The sequence below is a fragment of the Zootoca vivipara genome, chromosome 5, assembly GCF_963506605.1.
Source record: "Zootoca vivipara chromosome 5, rZooViv1.1, whole genome shotgun sequence".
NCBI classification, from domain to species: domain Eukaryota; kingdom Metazoa; phylum Chordata; class Lepidosauria; order Squamata; family Lacertidae; genus Zootoca; species Zootoca vivipara.
In genome coordinates, this window is record NC_083280.1 from 32,470,400 (window position 1) to 32,489,726 (window position 19,327).

Genomic DNA, 19,327 nt, shown 5'->3' on the forward strand with positions numbered 1-19,327 from the left:
AAAGTACTCATAGTACAAATGCAGTAATTCCATTCCCATGCTTCACATGAGTTTCTGGTTTTCCCTTTCTATGGTTATTGTTTGATGTTAACAAAGTTGGAGAAAGGAAACTTACTTGTCACTGTAACTGCTGTCACATGTCCATTTCCTGAAGTGAGCTTGAATGAGGTCACTTGGAAGTTACCTAGAATGGAACCATTCCGGCAATGCACTCTGCAGTTTGGGGGAGCAGCAATCAGGATCAGGTCTGCAGCAAGACAGGAACATGTTTAAAGCCCCTCCAGCTCCTGAGCCAGGGTCCTGTTCTGGATTGGTGCTTATATGCTGCCGGTTTGTGTCAGGCTTCAGGGAGTCTTATCCCTCCCATGGTGGGATGCCAAGAAGCAGATAGACAAGAAGAGTTCTTACCAGTAGTTTATTCACAGAGAAAGAGATAAAGGACTGGACCGCAGTCTCTCTTAAAAAATGGCATTGCTCCAAGTAAAGTCCCACCCTTTCAGTCCCTCCTATTCGACACCACCCCTGTGTTAGCTAATCTGAGCTTTCTGCTTCTGAGCTCTCTGTTCTACTACCCTCAATGCCCGTCTAGTCCTGGGAGGGGGGGGTCAGGACTGCTTTCTAGAGACACTGAGCTGTCTCTCCCCTGGTGCTTGCCCCCCCCTCCTGTTCCTTTCCCAATATTTCCCAGCTTCTCCCTACTGCAGCCTCTGAACTATGACCTTCTGCAAACCACTGTTCTAAATCTATACTTTCCTCCTCTTATTGGGAAAGTGTAGGAAGAGGGGGGGCAGTCCCCACCATTCCTCCTCAGTCCAGCCCGTGACATCTGTCAAAATCAGAAAACTCTTGCACTTAAGGTGAAAGTTGCAAGACAAATGTGACATATAGTTCGACTTGGATTTTTGCCCTATGTCATTCAGAGAGTTCCATGACTGAACACGGTAAAGGTAAAGGTAAAGGGACCCCTGACCATTAGGTCCAGTTGTGACCGACTCTGGGGTTGCACGCTCATCTCACATTATTGGCCGAGGGAGCCGGCGTATAGCTTCCAGGTCATGTGGCCAGCATGACAAAGCCGCTTCTGGCAAACCAGAGCAGCACATGGAAACGCCGTTTACCTTCCCGCTGTAGCGGTTCCTATTTATCTACTTGCATTTTGACGTGCTTTCGAACTGCTAGGTTGGCAGGAGCTGGGACCGAGCAACGGATTCAGAGAGTTCCATGACTGAACACGGAGCTTAACCTAAATCTACTAAATCTCCACTCCTTTCAGTTGCGTTGTTAGATCTATGCTGCTGCTGCTGATGATGAAAATTTTATTGAATTTATATACCACCCTATACCTGGAGGTTTCAGGGCAGTTCACAGAAAAGATCGACCACAATATATATAATCAAAATAAAAGCAACAACCCAGTAACACCCCCCCCCCCCAAAAGAGTCAGAGTTTAAAAGGGCATAGGATCTACTGCTACAATGTCTGTTAAGAAGGCTGGGGAGAGAACAGGTCAGGGCTGAACCCTGACCAAGAATCATAGCATAGTGGGAATATCCTGCCACTCTGGAACAGCTGTTATAATTGAGTGAATTTCCACAGGAAACTCAGGAGTACGGCTGACCCCTACAGAAAGTGGTGCTAGAAATCAGCACTGACCAAGCAATCAGTGGTAACTTCAAGGCCCACTTGGATGTGGTTGGATTTCCTTTCTGGCACAGCTTGCCACACTAGAAAAATGGGTCACCTGGTGCCATAATGGTGTGTGATGCCTGCCACCTGTCAAAAGGGAGCTGTTTTCCAGAGGAAGAACTCTGAGGGAAGAGACTCTGTTTGCCACCATGGGGTTATATGATGTTGGCAGGCTGCTCTCAACAACCTGCCTTCTATATTCTGCTCCACCTACAGTTTCTGGGTTCCTTAACCAAGGGAAGCCCCCCCCCCCGCATGTTGCAGTAATCCAGTCTTGAGGTTGCCAATGCAAAGATCACAATAGCAACATTACAATAAAGCAGTAATATCAAAGGCAGGCCTACCCGGATAATCTTCAGACAAAACATTATCCACCTAAAAAGCCTTCTGGGATGAATAAATAAAAAAAGGTCTTTGCTAACTGGCAGAAGACAACCAGAGAAAGGGTCACTTCAAGCTTGGTTGGGAAAGGTTAATTATCCATAATATGGGTTCAACCACCGAGAAAGCCCTAAAAGACTAATACAGTCATACCTCGGTTTAAGTACGCTTCGGTTTGAGTGCTTTCAGTTTAAGTACTCCGCGGACCCGTCTGGAACGGATTAATCCACTTTCCATTACGGTACTTTCAATGGGAAAGTTCACTTCAGGTTAAGTACGGACTTCCAGAACCAATTACTCTCATACTTCGGGTTAAGTACGCTTCAGGTTGAGTACTCCGCGGACCCACCTGGAATGGATTAACCCACTTTCCATTGCTTTCAATGGGAACGTTCGCTTCAGGTTAAGTACGCTTCAGGTTAAGTACAGACTTCCGGAACCAATTGTGTACTTAAACCGAGGTACCACTGTAGATTGTGCTTTACTGCTTACGGGATCAAGTGTGTGTGTGTGGAGGAGGGGGGAACTGTATTTTTCTTCCTGCTGTGAGAGGTTGAAACAAGAGAGCAGCTACAGGTAGTAGTTGCTGCCAACCAGCCTAATCAGTACATTTCCATTCTTTGGCAAGTTGTGACCTGCATATCTCCCTCTGGCAGCCAAAGCTTATTAAAAGGGGACTTGATTGCTGCGGAATCCAAGGAGCCAAAGGCAATGCAGGTAGCATTAACTGTTACTGGCTACAGAAAAATACCCAACTAGATCCAGCAATGAGTTTTAGAGAAGAAAGTCATTTGTTTCATTATTTAAAGAATTCTGATCCAGTTCTTCAACCCACAAAGGTTCACAGGGCTGCTTACAGATCACTAAAAGAAAGACTGCATCTGTCTTCAGTTGCATTATTTAAAAAGGCAGAACAGAAAAGGACAATGGATTGGGGAGGAGAAGGAGAAGGAGATAAACTTAGGTCCAAGTTCTTAGTTACTACAAGTTTATATTTATTTATTTATTTAAAACCATTTCTGCACTACGTAAAATAGAAAAATATCTAAAAAGCAGTGTGGAGCAAACTGAAAAAGTAACAGGTTATTGAAAAAAAATTACCTGGGTGGAAAAAGCCCAAGTAAACAGGCATCAAAAGTTGCTCAACTCTCAGCTATGCCTATGTAGTGGGTGTAGGGAATTTTTTTAAAATGATAGTGCATAGATATTGCTCAGTGTATGAAGCTTTTATTATACTCCAATGCAGAGATAAATTGAAGATGTGAGTAAATGGATGTAAGACTTTTTCTAAGTGCATAATGAATGGATCTGGGTCATGATTTATCGGGAGTGAATCAGGTGAGTCCACTTGTGAATTTCAGTTCTGCATATTCCTCCTCCATTGCTAGGTGAGAGTCATTCTGCAGCCAGTGGGGATCCTGCTACCAGAATTTCCATCATTTGACGGGTTGGGGGGGGGGAGTTTCTCTGGTGTCACTCAGCAGGAAAGAGCTGGTGGAAGTCTGGCAGGTAGGTAGGGACACACACACTTCCCAACCTGGTGCAAAGAGTGAAATACTAATGAGAGTTGTGCATGGCAGAGCATGGCCTAGAAAGGGACTGCAGGATGCATCCGATTTCAACATTTGAGGGAAAATGGGAAGCTGTCAAGTACGGGAGTACCCATCTCCCTTCTGGTAGCTCAGTGATAAGAATTAACGAGCATTTGGTAGCTTTATAGTCCTTTTATCACAGCATTATGTTGCAAGCACAAACAGGCAGCCCTCCGCAAGGATATCAGTTGCCTACTCTGACTCCTCCCCACTTCCGCAACAAGAAGCACACCAACAGGAAGTTCCTCCCCCCCCATGTCTCCTTTGTTGTCTGACATGCTCAGACCTCCGAGTTCGGAGGGAGGGAGGGGTTCTCCCACACTCTCAATTTAAGTATCGCCCAGCTGCTTCCTCCCTTCTGGTTGCTTAGTTATTATTTCATAGCTGGGTAGCTCCTCTCTCAACTGTGCAGCTTCTGTGTCTGCTTGTCTCTCTGCTTCTGGAAACACTGGAAGCGGGGGGTGGGGGTTTGATATCCCCCCCTCCTCTTCTGTTAGGAGCAGATCTCTCTGCGATTGCATTTCCCAGTCTTCCAATCCAGACCAGCCCCTGACAGAAGTGCTGCTGTGCCCTGCCACTTGTGCCTCTCCCACCACATGCCCTGCTGCATCCACCACAGGATCTCATGTGATTTCAGGCCCATGATTTCAGGGCGGGGCACATTTCTGCCGCCTGAAGCAGTCGCCTTCTCCTGCCTAATGACTGGGCTGTGACTCCAATGTTCTAATGCCTAGCAGGTAAAATGACACCAGAAGCATTATAAAAGAATGGTGAAATCCTCAGAAGAGAGGAGCCTTTAAAGGTCACTTTTCATTCATGTCTGCCTGTTTAAGGTTACTGAATTTCAACTGAATACTAATCAATAATAATAATCATAATATAGTATGGCTTTCTTCTCATTTAGTGGTGATGCAGTTCATTGGAAAAATAAGTTCCGCATGATGTTATCTAATATTGCACAGTGTTTCACTTTGTCCAGGCATTTGAAATGCTTTTAGAGATATTTGAGGCACATGCAATGTACACAATCAGACTCTTTCAAAACCTATAATTGGTTAATACTTGTGCTCACATGGAAAAACAGTATTAACATAATATCCAAATATGACTGAATGTTCTGATAAGAGGACAAAGGGTGACTTTTTACCAGGAATCTTTAGGTATCTTCTTGTTTGAAAAGAGACTAAAGATGAGCTGCACATGTAACAATGTCCCAACTTTGCACTGAAAAACAGCTCAAACAGAAAAGTAGTAGCAAGAAGGGGTGCTAGAATGGAATGGGAGGGGGGGGGGTTGAATCATAGAATTGTGGAGTTGGAAGGGACCATCACTATGGTCATTTAATCCAACCCCCTGCAATGCAGGAATCTTTTGGCCAACATGGGGCTCAAATCCGTGACCTCGAGATTGAGAGTCTCATGCTCTACTGACTGAGCTATGTAGTTTACTAAAAATGGCCTCTCCCACAGCTGCTTCCCCTGCCTCTGAACACTTTCCAGTGATGCGTTTCTTGGTGTGTGTTTTTACATTAGATACATATTAAAAAGTACATACTTAAAATTATCCTCCTAAAACACAAAGTGAGTCCTTGAATGGTGCCTGGAAGCAAATTGACATCTGGCACATATAAAGTGCAATGCCTTGCAACAAGGTTCCATCTTGGTTCCATCCTCAGTGCCCACTACCCCTAAAAAGCCTTATTCAGAATTGCGGTTTGTACTAGGGAAGGACCACAACAAAATTCGAAAGAGTAACAATTAATTGCCCGTTTCTTCAAAATCCAATTAAAACTACTTTTTAACAAAGTGGATGAATTTGACCCCGTGGTAGCCGCTTTTCAAAGGCCGATAGTACACCTTCAGCTCCCCCTCTAGGTAATCCTACTGTGCCCCTCCTGGCGCCGCTACTGCCCGCTGGCCATAGCTGCCAAGTTTTCCCTTTTCTCGCGAGGAAGCCTATTCAGCATAAGGGAAAATCCCTTTAAAAAAGGGATAACTTGGCAGCTATGCCGCTGGCAGTTCGTTATAAAGCAGTTCCATGAGCTCAGCGTGGAATTGTATACCGGTAGTTGAAAGGGCCCACAAGTGTCATCTAGTCCAACCCCCTGCAATGCAGGATTATTTATTTATTTAGCCCAATGCTGGGCACAAACCCACGAGCCTGCGCGACGGAAAGAAACGGGGGTGGCTGGGCAGGTGATCCGTAGGTTAGAGTGAGTCTGCTATTGCACGGGCCTTTATCCCCACTTTTAAGCATGGATTCCTCCGTTGGCACGCGCTGGCTCCTCGTCCCGCAGAGACGCGGTTCGCTCCTCTGCCGGCAGAGCCCCTCCTTCGGCGCTGCGCCACTGAGCAGCCTCGGCGAAAAGGAAGTGCGCTGCGCCGCCTCGCGTCCTTCCCTTCCCGGGCCTCCCTCCCGTTTGCTGGGGACGAGAATGAGAGAGAATGAGCCAGAGAGACACCCTGGTGCATCTGTTTGCTGGAGGGTAGGTGTGAGCGGGAGGGGGCTGCCGGGGGCGCGCGAGGGAGAGGGAAGAACGTGCGAACGCAGCACCTTTGCCTCTGCATGAGCGCGAGAGGGATCCGCTCGGGGAGGAAGCGGGCCAGATCGGTTTGCTTGCACAAGGCCTGACGGGAGAGGAAAAGGCGACTGGCTGGGGGTGTTAAGGGGCGGGGGCTCCCGGAGGAAAGCGGGCCCGCTCGGGGAGAGACCCGAGGTGGCGTTCCGGAGAAAACCTTCCCATCTGTTTTTGGGTTGGGCTGCGGCAGCCGCGCTGGAAATGGAGTAGGAGCAACTGCGGCGGCTGCTGGGTGGGGTAGGCGCTAAGGCTTGCAATCCTGATAACTCTGAAATCCGGCAGGGCTGATTTCCTGACAAAACAAGAGGCACTTTTCACGGGCACCCGGTGTGAGAACAGGGCCTGATCCAGCAGCAGCAGCAGCAGCACTCTTCCTGTGTCCGAGTAGGGTGGAAAGGTAGCAAAGGAGCAGAAGCTCTCGGAATCTCTCGCCTTTTGTTGACTTTGGGCGGAGGAGCCTCTTCCTTCCGTATCTCTCTCTTCTCCCTCCCCCTCCCCCGCCTTCGCATCCTTAACTGGGAAGGCCGTGACGTCACCTTTTGGGGTTGTATGTTGCGCTTGGGGGAAAGGGGAGGAGACTGGTTCTACACCGGTTGGTTTTGTGTGCCACTTAATTAAGCAACATTCTGCAATCCTGACCACGACTACTCAGAAGCAAGTTATGCTGAAGTTAGTGGGGTTAGGATTGCACACACAGGTACCCTGAAGACAAAGGTGTAAATATTTGGACTATTTATGTAGGACCCCTTCATGGTAGTACAGGAACAACCATTTAGGGAAAAACTGGGCAAATTTTTCAGTGCATGCTGCTGAAAATGTAATAGAATCGTAGAGTTGGAAGGATTTTTTTTTGTTTCAGATTTTATGTGGCTTTCAGCTTTAAAAACCCACATCAGGGATGTGGAATCTCAGGCCTGGGGGCTGGGAGGCAAATGTGGCCCTCCAGGTCCCTATATGATTCTCCCCTCTGGATTCTCTGCAGGCCACCCCCCCCCTAGCCACCCTGCTTACTGACTCGGCTTCATGTTTTTGCATGGTTTGAAACATGTCTTTTACTTCTGACAATGCTGCTTAGGTCACTGGATGGTAGATAAAGAGAGGAGTTTGAATGCATGTGTGTAGAAACTTGCCTACTGTATAAAGGGAGAATTTATATTCATTCTTTATTATTTGTGTACTGCCCTTCATCCAAAGATCACAGGGCAGTTCATCACATAAATTCAACATTCATCAGGTTTTACTCATGTGGGGTCCAGAAAGGAATGTGGCCCTCAAGCTGTAAAAAACAAACAAAAACAATTACCTATTCCTGGGCTAGGTACCTATTCAGCTTAATTTCTCTTCTATACTATGGCCTATTTATTTTGTGTTTCTAATTCTGCCAATTGATTGACATAATGTGGTCATCAGCTTCCCTCCCCCCCCAAATTATCTTAAGGACACTTTTCTATATCGAGAGCCTCTGCTTTTCTATTCGGGAATAAATCCCCCTTGATTCAATGGGGTTTGATTTTGTGTAAATGTGCACAGAGCTGGAACTATACAAGACTTAGGAACAATGAAAGGCTTTTCTTCATGAGATGTTGCTCTTGATTAAGCCATATTCTATTTATTTATTATTGTTATTTATTTATTAACTTTGTATACTGTCCCTCATCCGTAGATTGTGATTTCAGCAAGGCCTTTGACAAGGTGCCCCATGATATTCTTGTAAAGAAGCTGGTAAAATGTGGGCTAGACAATGCTACCATTCAGTGGATTTGTAACTGGCTGACTGACCGAACCCAAAGGGTGCTCATCAATGGCTCCTCTTCATCCTGGAGAGAAGTGACTAGTGGGGTGCCACAGGATTCTGTCTTGGGCCCAGTCTTATTCAACATCTTCATCAATGACTTGGATGATGGGCTTGAGGGCATCCTGATCAAGTTTGCAGGTGACACCAAATTGGGAGGGGTGGTTAATACCCCAGAGGACAGAATCACACTTCAAAATGACCTTAACAGATTAGACAACTGGGCCAAAGCAAACAAGATGAATTTTAACAAGGAGAAATGTAAAGCACTACACTTGGGCAAAAAAAAAAAAATGAAAAGCACAAATACAGGATGGGTGACACCTGGCTTGAGAGCAGTACATGTGAAAAGGATCTAGGAGTCCTGGTAGACCACAAACTTGACATGAGTCAACAGTGTGATGCAGCAGCTAAAAGCCAATGCAATTCTGGGCTGCATCAATAGGAGTATAGCGTCTAGATCAAGGGAAGTAATAGTACCACTGTATTCTGCTCTGGTCAGACCTCACCTGGAGTACTGTGTCTAGTTCTGGGCACCACAGTTCAACTGACAAGCTGGAACGTGTCCAGAAGAGGGCAACCAAAATGGTCAAAGGCTTGGAAGCAATGCCTTATGAGGAACGGCTTAGGGAGCTGGGTATGTTTAGCCTGGGGAAGAGAAGGTTAAGGGGTGATATGATAGCCGTGTTCAAATATATAAAAGGATGTCATATAGAGGAGGGTGAAAGGTTGTTTTCTGCTGCTCCAGAGAAGCGGACACGGAGCAATGGATTCAAACTACAAGAAAGAAGCTTCCACCTAAACATTAGGAAGAACTTCCTGACAGTAAGGGCTGTTCGACAGCCCGTTGGACTTTTCGGGAGCTGCTACTACCCCCCCACAATATTGAGTGCTTAGGCGTGCAGTTCACAGGAAAACGTGCTCGGATTCCTTTGGAGTGTTAGTGGGGGGAAACCTACTTCTCCAATACCAGGGGTCAAAAAACTTGCTTAAAGTACAGTAAAAGATCCTGTGGCGCAGTAAGAATTACTAAATATTGCATGAAAGAAGCAAGTATTTTTAATCTCTGTTGGAAGCTGCCCAGCATGGCGGGGTACAAATAATAAATTATTATTATTATTATTATTATTATTAGTAGTAGTAGTGGTAGTTTGGAAAAATACCCTAAGAGCAAGGGTTGCCTGGCTGCAGTGTAAGGCAGCTGAACACCATTGGGGCAGGAAACTTAAAATGGTGGGGAAAGTAAAAATCTCTAAAAGTGAATGTAACCTTCCCCCACCCCACCCCCCTTGCCTTTAGTATTTATCAAACACTTGCATGATCTGACAGAAGTACTGGCAGAACAGTAAGCTGGAGAAGGGTACCATTGGTTTCCCCCCAAGTCTTAAAAATCCAGTTTTCTACCAAATTTCTTCTGATCTTGGTTTTGAGGGAAGCAATCTGTAACTTGGGGTTTGTTTATTAAATTCACACCTAGCCCTCCCTCCCTAGGTAGCCCAGGCAGTGTGTGTGTGTGTGTGTGTGTGTGTGTGACAAAATAAAAACACATTAAAAGGAATTCCAATATAGATGATGACTGGTGTTAAATAAGCAGCGTCCCCCTCCACCCCAGGACAAAAAACCCCAACAAAACAACCCTGTTTGCTTGCAGATCCTCTCCTAGGCAGATGGAATTGGTTTTGCGGTGAAACCTATGGCTTAAGGAGCATAAATCTTGTAAAGCCTAGGAACGATTTGAACAAGGCTCACTGCCTTTCCCTTTTCCCCTGGCCCAAGAGAACAGGCAGCCGTGATGCAAAAGACCGACGGCGTGCACAGCCCGTTCACCCCCCCCCCCCCAAACCTGCAAGAGCCAAAGGTTGAGAGATAGCGCTCTAATCCGGGCGAGATAACGCTTGGGAGCGTTTCCTTGCTGCGGAATCCGGGCACATTTCCCTGTGATCCGCACGTCTAAGCGCTCAATATTGTGGGGGGCAGTAGCAGCTCCCGAAAAGTCCAACTGGCATTGCTTGCTCCCAAGTAAACTCGGGCATAGGATCAGGGCCGGATTTAGGTTTGATGAGGCCCTAAGCTGTCCTTTGTCAACAACAAATTGTCGCTGTTTTTTGGGTTGAATATATGCTATAATTGGGTAATTTATGGACCTAGTAGGTATCTAAAGGCACATAACAAAATACTATATGTATTTTATCAAAGTACAGTAATTGTTGAACTGAAATACAATTAAGAAGAAGTATATTAATAGTGAAATACATTTATTTTTTTGGGGGGGGGGCAAGAGAGTAGGGCCCTAAGCTACAGTTTGTTTAGCAGCTGTCTTCCTCCACCAGAGCTTTTTGCAAGGCGGGTTCCTCCGCCTCCTCCTCCTCCTCCTCCTCCGCCTCCTTCCATTGATGCGCTTGCTGCGCGGAGCGCCTCCGATCACGTGCGCAAAGCCTGATTAAAGCTTGGGCCGGCGACGTCACGTCCCCGGCGAGCCAATGGTGGCGTCTGTTTATATTGGGCCTCGTTTCGCGTTGGAGAAGAGAGCAGGCCTGGCCGCTCCGTCCCTTGGAAGCTGTCTGTCGCTGCTGGACTAGGAGGAGGACGGAGGCGGCGGCGTGGGGTGGAGAGTTCTCTGGGGCTGAGGCAGGAGGAACCGTTTCGGAGAGGGTTGTTTGGGGGCCCCTGAGCGCTGCAGGGCCGAGACTGCTCCCTCTGGGGCTGCCGCCCTCTCCGAGGCCAATGGCAGCAGTGCCGGCCCCTCGCCCTTCTTTCTGCTCAGACTGCCCAGGAGCGCAGGGCGGAGGCTGATCCTCTCGCCTTCTTCCCCTCGAGTGTCTTCCTGGGACGAGCATGAGAAGATGAACCAGAAAGACACTTTCGTGCACCTGTTTGCTGGAGGGTAGGTGGGAATTATCACTGGCCTTTTGCCCTTCTCCCCCCCCCCCCGTTTTTCTCTCCCTCGCTCTCCCCTCTCCTTTTTATCGTTTCTTCATAACTCATACCTTCTCTCAGCATCCCAAGTGCTGAGGGAAAACGAAACTTATTTGGTTGGGGTGACTGAGAAAATGTTAGTTCTGCCTAGAATGTGTGGGACAGGGTAGAGGAGACTCGCTTTCGGGCGCCAGGAGACAGGACTACTGTTTTTATTGGGTTGGTTTTGGCCTGCTTATTTAAATAATCTTTATGCATCACCAGTGGCGACTAAGTCAGCATTTCTAATAAATGGTTACAAGTGGGACCTGCAGGAAAATGTTGTAATGTATCTCCAGAATACAGCCCTCTATAGTGCTGGAGAGGGAGTGTTTTTGGTCAGATTCCAATCTCCCTTCTTCAAAATACCTCCTATAATTTAAGGCTTTAACTATTTTCTTCTAAATTTGCACCTATGGGTTTCTTTTGGCTCCCTGCTCAAGTGATTTTGACATTATGTAAGATGTGGCAACTCACCCATCATTGTGAGGCTGTGTTTGGGATTTTAAATTTGAGAATGTTTTCATGTCCCTAGGAAGTTTTCTGGGCATGTAGAAACAGCTAGGGTTTTTTTGGGGGGGGGGGTGGGTGGGTTCCAGAGTGATAGGTGTTCAGCCACCCAAGTTTGCTGTGTTGGAAGGAACTGTAATCCTAGCGGAGCAGTGACATAAAAGTAGTAGCTTTTATTTTGATAAGGGAAAGGGAGGGATCAAACATACTTCACATTGCCTGACACAGTGTTCTTTCTCCTAGATTGGCTTCATTTGGAATAAATTTACTGTAATACTGTTGTCTTCTATGTAACTAGTAAATAGGCCAGTCACATATACCTGGAATAAACCCATTGAACTCAAGGTGACATACTTCTGAGTAGGCATACATAGGATTATACTGTTAGGCAGCAATCCTGTGTATACATACATATCCTGGATATATGTAGGAATAAACCTCATTGAATACGTCTGCACCTTTTTAAAATGATCCTTTCTTTTTAAGGATTAGTTTGTAAGTATCTTGCTGACATTATTTTTCAAAAATAAAGGCTTTGTGTTTTATTGTGCTAAAAAGCAGATATTTAACTTGCTTTAAAGATAGGCCTTCTTCTATCCATAAGTTACTTTTGGGGTAGAGTTCAGGAGCTAACCTACAAAAGAATCTATTGTGACAGAATCTTGAAGGCATTGGATGAATATGTGTGGTTTGATGTCAATGTGGTACCGGTAGGACTTGTTAATTGTAAATGGAAACGCTAGCCGTAACCCTCTGGAAAACTGCTTGTGTTGGGTGAAAGACACTGCTGTGTGGTCTGTTTTTCCAGGCAGCTCTGAGTAGCAATGTTATCTCATCTACTTTCTTGGGAAACACATTTGATGTCCCTGGCCTTTTTCTGATGAGAGAAAATAGTATCTTCGCCTTCCTTTTCTGAATGGTCACAGGTTTTACTATTCATCTCTTTTATTGTGCTGCTTTTGAACAGACCAACTACAAATATTTCTTCCTATTCTGTCTCCTCCACAAATGCACATTTTTCTACACCCCTTTTGTTTTGTGTGTGGATGAAAGCCAGTGTTGTGCACCTAGCTAACTGGGTTCAGAGACACATGACTTTTGCTTGAAGCTAGTAATTTTCCACTTTTTTTGGAAGGTGGCTGAGCTAGAATCTGTTTTCTGCTTCAAGGTCCCATGGAATTGGCCAAAGTTCATATTGTGTAGAAGATACGTTAGAGACCTTGAGATTCTTGTTCTAGGAGTAGCAGCTGAACGTTTATCCCCAAACCCTGGATTGGCAGAGCTGCAAAATATGCATATAGTCACATGCATAACAGAGTGAAAGTAACTCAGGGTCATCCGTCAACAACTCTATCAGGAATCACCCGGCCTGGCAGGAGTTCCACAAGGAAAAACAAACCATTTGCCACTCTCAACTGGAGTTACTGAAAAACCAGAAAAATAAAAAACTCTGCAACCTTACAGACCAACACGGCTACCTACCTGTAACTTCAACTGTTTTTGTTACCTAGCTGTTGGGGAATGCTCTCTGGCATCATTTCTTGAGTGGCATGCTTCTCTCTCCCATTTTATATTGACTACTGAATACACATAGCAGCAGTATTTCACTTGTATTGATCATTACCCTTGACTATATATATATATTTGACATAGACAAAGGAGTTGATAATACCAAAACAACAGCACCAAAGGGAAACACTGTTTTTTCAAATCATACTGGCTTGTAAATATGTTTATTGGATAGTTTCTAACTTTGATTGGATGGTGCTGGTCTTTTGAAGCTTGTTTCAAGGAATTATTGGAGAAAGCTCCATTTTGCAGAGTATTCTCAGAAAACTTTACTTATTGAAAATATTTTTCTGACAACTTGATCCCAATCTTTCTTGTAGTCACTTTCTGCTTTCCCAAGCTTTCTTTTCAAGGGAAAGGAGAAGAAGAAATGGCTGTAGGAGAGACTACCTTGTTCTTGTTCCCCCATGCAACAACACCGACCCCCTTTCTTTTTCCTGGTGAGTCTGGGAAGCTTTCTTCCCTCGCCCGTTTTCTTTGCCCAAAACTTAACTTTCAGTAGCAGCAATGTTCTTTCCAGCGCAGTGCAATAGCTTATTTACCTTTCAGAAGTGTGGTACCATCTGTTGAGCGTAGGGGACATATGCCATGATTTATTGGCCCATAGATGGTCTTTGTGGCTTTAAAGAAACTCTGTGCATCATGAGTGTCAGCTAAGTGCTGGATCTCTTGAGCTTTTTTTTATCCCCCAGGTGTTCTTTAGTTCTCTGGTTCTTCTTTGAACCTCAGCCTTAGTGTTGGCATAGGATTTTTTTAGTGGCTCAGTTTTTCTCTCTTTGCCAGATCTGAAAGGCCTTCCTTTTTTGTCAATAACACATTCAATCTTACTGTCATTCTCATCAAACCAGTCCTGGTGTTTCTTAGTTTGGTATCCAATAGTTTGTTCACAGGCTGCAATTAGCTTGGTCCAGTGTTCCTTGATGTTGTCAGGGAACTCTGAAAGCAGATGGTCTTTAAGAATCGTTTGGAAGCAATCCCGCTTAATAGGATCTTGAGGGGCTTGAGTGTTCATTTGCGCCTTGGTTTCCTTCCTTGAAGCCTGCATCGAGGTATAATCTTGATAGCCATCGTGAAACATATTAATCAGTGATCTGTCCAGCACTCATCAGCACTCATCATAGCTCTGGTAAGGAGCACATCACGGTGATCTTCAGCTTGGACAATTACATAGTCTTAAGAGGTGCCAGTGCTTCGATCAAGGGTGCCTACATGATGTTTTAAATTTATTTTTTTGTTGAAAGAGTGTTTTGGTAATATCCAGATTGTGTGCTGCAGATATAGTCAAAAGAACGATTCCATTCTGGTTGCTGTTGCCAATTCCTTCTTTCCCAATAGTCCCAGGCCACAGATCAAAATCTCGCCCAACTTTTGCATTAAAATCACCAAGGAGGATAATTTTCACCTCCTTAGGCATCTCTGATAGGATGGTATCCAGCTAAGAGTAAACATTTTCTTTAATGTCTTCATCAGTGTTTGTGCATAAGCACTTAGAATAGTAGCCTGTTAGTTTTGGGCGAGTTTTATTCGAAGGGTTGTGTCACTCATTAATGCCAGTCGGGACTTCTGACAAGAGCTTCACAAGATCGTTTTTGTGTACTGTCCTTTTGAAAATTGGCTGCCCAGATGAATTTGTAAACTTCCTTCGGCTTCGCCGTGGTAATATGACACAACAATCACAGATAACAATGGCTCTCAAAGTTGTGTTATCACCCCAACTCTATTTTCATTGCCATGATCCTACACTTTGTTGAAGGGAAACTCTTCACTGGAGCATAATGCTCGTGGTCAACAAAAATGGTTTAAAGACTCTCTCAAGGCAAATCTTTAAAAATGTAGTATGAACACCAACAATTGGGAAGCACTGGCCTGTGAGCGCTCCAATTGGAGAACAGTCTTTACCAAAGGTGTTGTGGACTTTGAAGACACTCAAACGCAGGACGAAAGGGAGAAACATGCTAAGAGGAAGGCACGTTTGGCAAACCCTCACCATGATCAACTCCTGCCCAGAAACCTATGTCCTCACTGTGAAAGGATGTGTGGATCCAGAATTGGCCTCCACGGTCACTTACGGACTCACTGTAAAGACCGTGTTCATGAAAACAATTTTACTCGGCTACAAGTGATCACCAAAGAAGAAAGCAGGCATGTGTGCTGCTTGACCTGTGAGTTAAATGTGTATAGGATTATACAACAAAAGTAACATTAAGAAATTGTAGTGGTCACATTGCAAAACATTTCTCTTTTCAGCACGGTGGTATTATGCAAAGGTTGAACGTTGTGATGTTGCTGTGCTCTGTATATGTGACTTCCTCTCCTTCACAGAATATAACTGTTCAATATAAACCACTTTTGTCAGGTGTGTGAAATCAAACTGTAGGCATCTTAAGCCTTAGATTTACATTTGAGGCACATTTTCCTAGAAGAGAAACTGATGATAGAGCAGATATAATCTAAGGCAGGCCTGAGGTATAATGGCTTCAGACTTCTGGAGAAATCAAATTGTGCCCATCCACCATCTGAATAAGACTTTGTTGGTGGAACAGATTCCTCTTCTCTACTGCAGATGTTCCACCAATATCTGTTCTAGGGGGTTGAGGGACTCTCTGCAGTAGATTTGGGGTGGTGCAGTGGAGAAGAGACAAAAGGGAAAGTCCATGTGACATTAGAAGTCACCATTTAGAGCAGGTAAATAAAAGTATTTACATATAGTAGATAAAAGTATTTACGGAAAGCTGTGTTGTGGGGGAAGGGGACCTTCATCGTCTAAATGCCTGTCTGTTTTTTTTTAACTTTCTTGACAACAATAGGCTTCTTCCTGTGTTGCTGTACAAATATGGTATTTGCCTGGGCTTTCAGCAGCTTGTATGGCTAATCATTTACTTCTGGATTTCTGAAGCTTGAAGGTTGCCTGGATGTAGTAAATTTCTTACAGCCCATTACTATGGTCTGTTGCAGGAGGTTGAAAGTGAGCTTGGATGCAAGCAGTTTCTGCCAATAATGTCCAGAGCCTGGCACCTAGATTGTTTCATTATTGTAGCAATATAGTATGTGTTGTGGAAAGTCTTCCTTGAGTGGGATGTGAGCAAAGAGGGAATCCTATAAGAATATTGAGTTCTGTGTTCAATTCTTCATAAATGTCAAAAGTGCCTCCCCTCCCTTATGTGTATGTGCAAGTCTATAATTAAAAAACCCATCAGTATTAACACTCAAATCTTGATACCAAATTCCATCATTTATAGGTAAAGGTAAAGGACCCCTGACCATTAGGTCCAGTCGTGACCGACTCTGGGGTTGTGGCGCTCATCTCGTGTTATTGGCCAAGGGAGCTGGCGTACAGCTTCCGGGTCATGTGGCCAGCATGACAAAGCCACTTCTGGCGAACCAGAGCAGCACATGGAAACACCGTTTACCTTCTCGCTGTAGCGGTACCTATTTATCTACTTGCACTTTGACGTGCTTTCAAACTGTTAGGTTGGCAGGAGCTGGGACCGAGCAACGGGAGCTCACCCCGTCATGGGGATTTGGACCGCCAAAGTTCTGATCGGCAAGCCCTATGCTCTGTGGTTTAACCCACAGCACCACATAGTTCCTTCCTAAAAATGATAACGATTATTCCAACTGTGATCTGTTTTTGACCTGTTTTGTGGCTTTTATACCACAGCTGTCCAATTAAAGAAATAATGCCTCTTAAGATTGTGCTTGGCACCTGCAGGTTTTAGAAATATGTGTGTTCAAAATACAGTCATACCTCGGGTTGCAAACACTGCGGGTTACATGTTTTTGGGTTATGCTCTGTGCCGAACCCAGAAGTACCGGAACGGGTTACTTCTGGGTTTCGGCACTCATGCATGCGTAGAAAGGCAAAATGATATCATGCGCAGAAGCACTGAATCACGTCACGTACGTGCGCAGATGGGGCGCTGCGGGTTGTGAACGCGCCTCCTGCACAGATCATGTTCACAACCCGAGGTACGACAGTAAAGTTTTTACAGATCTTCATTAGGTCTGTCTGTTAACTTTGCTTTATAGGTACCTATTACCTTAACTGTCACAATAAGATTCTTGTTAGAGTTTGACTTTTCTTCCAGGGTCATTTGAGGTTGATGAAAAACCTGATCTGGTTCCTGAAAATTAAAATGCAGTTTTGCTTAATATTGGTGTTGGCTCAGATTTCAGAGTCATTGCTAACCTCTCAGTAAAACAGTTTGTCTTGAAATACCTTGTTACATAAAGCAAAATAGTACCAAAGCCTTGACTGTTCTTATTTTACTTATACAGTGGTGCCTCAACTTACGAATTTAATCCATTCCAAAGGCACCTTCGTAGGTCAAAAAATTCATAAGTCGAAAAGCGCCATTGGAAACGCGACTTCCCATAGGAATGCATTGGAAATGGAAAAATTTGTAAGTCGAAGCAACCCCATCTAAAAATTCGTAAGTCGAAAAAACCCTATCTAAAACCGCCACTGTTTCCGTTCGGATGTCGAGAAATTCGTAAGCGTGCGGCCATTTGCCCCACTCGTAAGTCGAAAAATTCGGTTGTCAAGTTGTTCGTAAGTCGAGGTACCACTGTATTAGGATTTTTTAAAATGAATGCCATTCTAAACCGAACCTTTCCTGTCCAAGTATCAGGAAACTTAGTCCTCCGCATATGTTTCACCATCTACATCTCTAAATGAGGCACTGGCGTCATGTCATGGGCCATTGATGTAGATAGCATTTTTTTAAAAATCAACAAATTCCTCGATGAGGAGGGGTTACTTTTATAGCTCCAACCGATAATGGAATCTCCATGTTCATAACACTATGAGGTTCCAGGGCAAACAGAATGGTTATCTCCTCCTTGACGTTCATTGTGCTAGTTGTCTGGTGGCATCTCACTGATCACTTGCAGAAATAGCTCTCGTTTCATTGAAGCTTATTCCTGATCCAGGAAAGCAACTCAAATTTTTATGCCCAAGTAAACTAACCAATAGATGAATACTCTCCTCCTAGATCCAGCAATAGCTTGGTAGTTTTTTGTTTCATTTATGAATCACTTCCCATGGGGCATCCTGAATCGATTCACCATATAATAACATACATATAACCTTTAAAACAGTTACATTTTTTTTTAAAAAAGGATTAATATAGTTTAAAGCAACAGCACATACATAAAATCAATTTAGTTCCAAAGACAGATACCAAATGCTATACATATTTTAAAAGGTTTGTTGAAAGGGGAACATCTATAGCACATTCTGAAAAAACCATACAGAAGGCTTCTGATACGCGGTCGGAGGGAGTTCTGAAGGGTAGTTGCCACCATACTAAAGTGCTTAGAGAGGAAGCAAGGCAATGAGCGGTACTCAGTTGGCAGATAATTTATTGAAATATTATGTAGTTGTCAATGGGTGAAAGTGCAAATATTTTGCACCAGGTCCTCCAAGTGTAATTTGGAAGTGCTGGTATCTTAAACTGTGCTCAGTAGTAGATTGGCAACCAGAATATATATATTTCAGTACCAGCAGAATGTGTGTATTTGGCCTGAAATGCCTACAATCGGCCTTGTTGCTGCATTCCGTACTTGTTGCAGCTTCCAAACAACCCCACTTTCAGAAAGGGCAGCCCCACTTTCAGAAGCTCATATATTTCACAGCGGCTTTGAGTGTTACACAGAATATGGGAAGGAGAGCTAATATAAGAGTAGTTTGTGTGTTTCAACTCTACAATTCCATGATTCTGTAATTCTTTGATTTCTTTTCACTTGATATAGGAAAGACATAAAATGGAGGCACAAGTTGACCACTACTTGTGACATTCAAAGCCTCTTCCTTCATTTTTGTATACTTAATTTTTTAATACAATATCTGTCCCACCCACAGTAATTAGCCCTGAACCAGGCTGATTATTGGCAGGCTAAATAATAGACACAATGTGTATGCACACGCACTGATTGTAAAGCACTCTCCAAAAGAGCTATAAAACAGAGAATAGCAAGAAGTGCAGCCAATGACTCTTTTTATGCATAGATGCATAACTGATCTTTTAAGTTTCAGCTCTGCAAACTGAACTTGAAATGCGGATGTTAAGCTTGTTTCCTGATATATTCTTACTCATAATGAATTCTGTTACCTGTTTCAAAGGTTTTGTTAGATGCAAGAAAAGGTATAAAGAATTGAGAGAAGGAACTTATTTTGTTTTCTTTGTTTGGTATTGCTCAGGTACTTTAGCTGTTCAGCTAGCACAGTTCATATATTTATCTGTGCTGGTCACTGAGCTAAGT

The 19,327-nt window shown here is 44.3% G+C and overlaps 1 protein-coding gene across 2 annotated transcripts in view; it reads left to right on the forward strand.

The window, feature by feature from the left end:
• The first annotated feature begins 6,019 nt into the window (after positions 1-6,019).
• The window catches only part of SLC25A36 (solute carrier family 25 member 36), a 43,573-nt gene continuing 30,265 nt past the window's right edge, over positions 6,020-19,327 (forward strand). The window contains exon 1 of one of the 2 annotated variants that reach the window (XM_035132950.2): positions 6,020-6,144. In XM_035132950.2, coding sequence (XP_034988841.1) covers positions 6,104-6,144 — 41 coding nt within the window. In that variant the 5' untranslated portion in view covers positions 6,020-6,103. Of the gene's footprint in view, positions 6,145-10,373; positions 10,914-19,327 lie in introns of those variants that run through there. The other variant, XM_035132951.2, reaches the window with a different exon arrangement.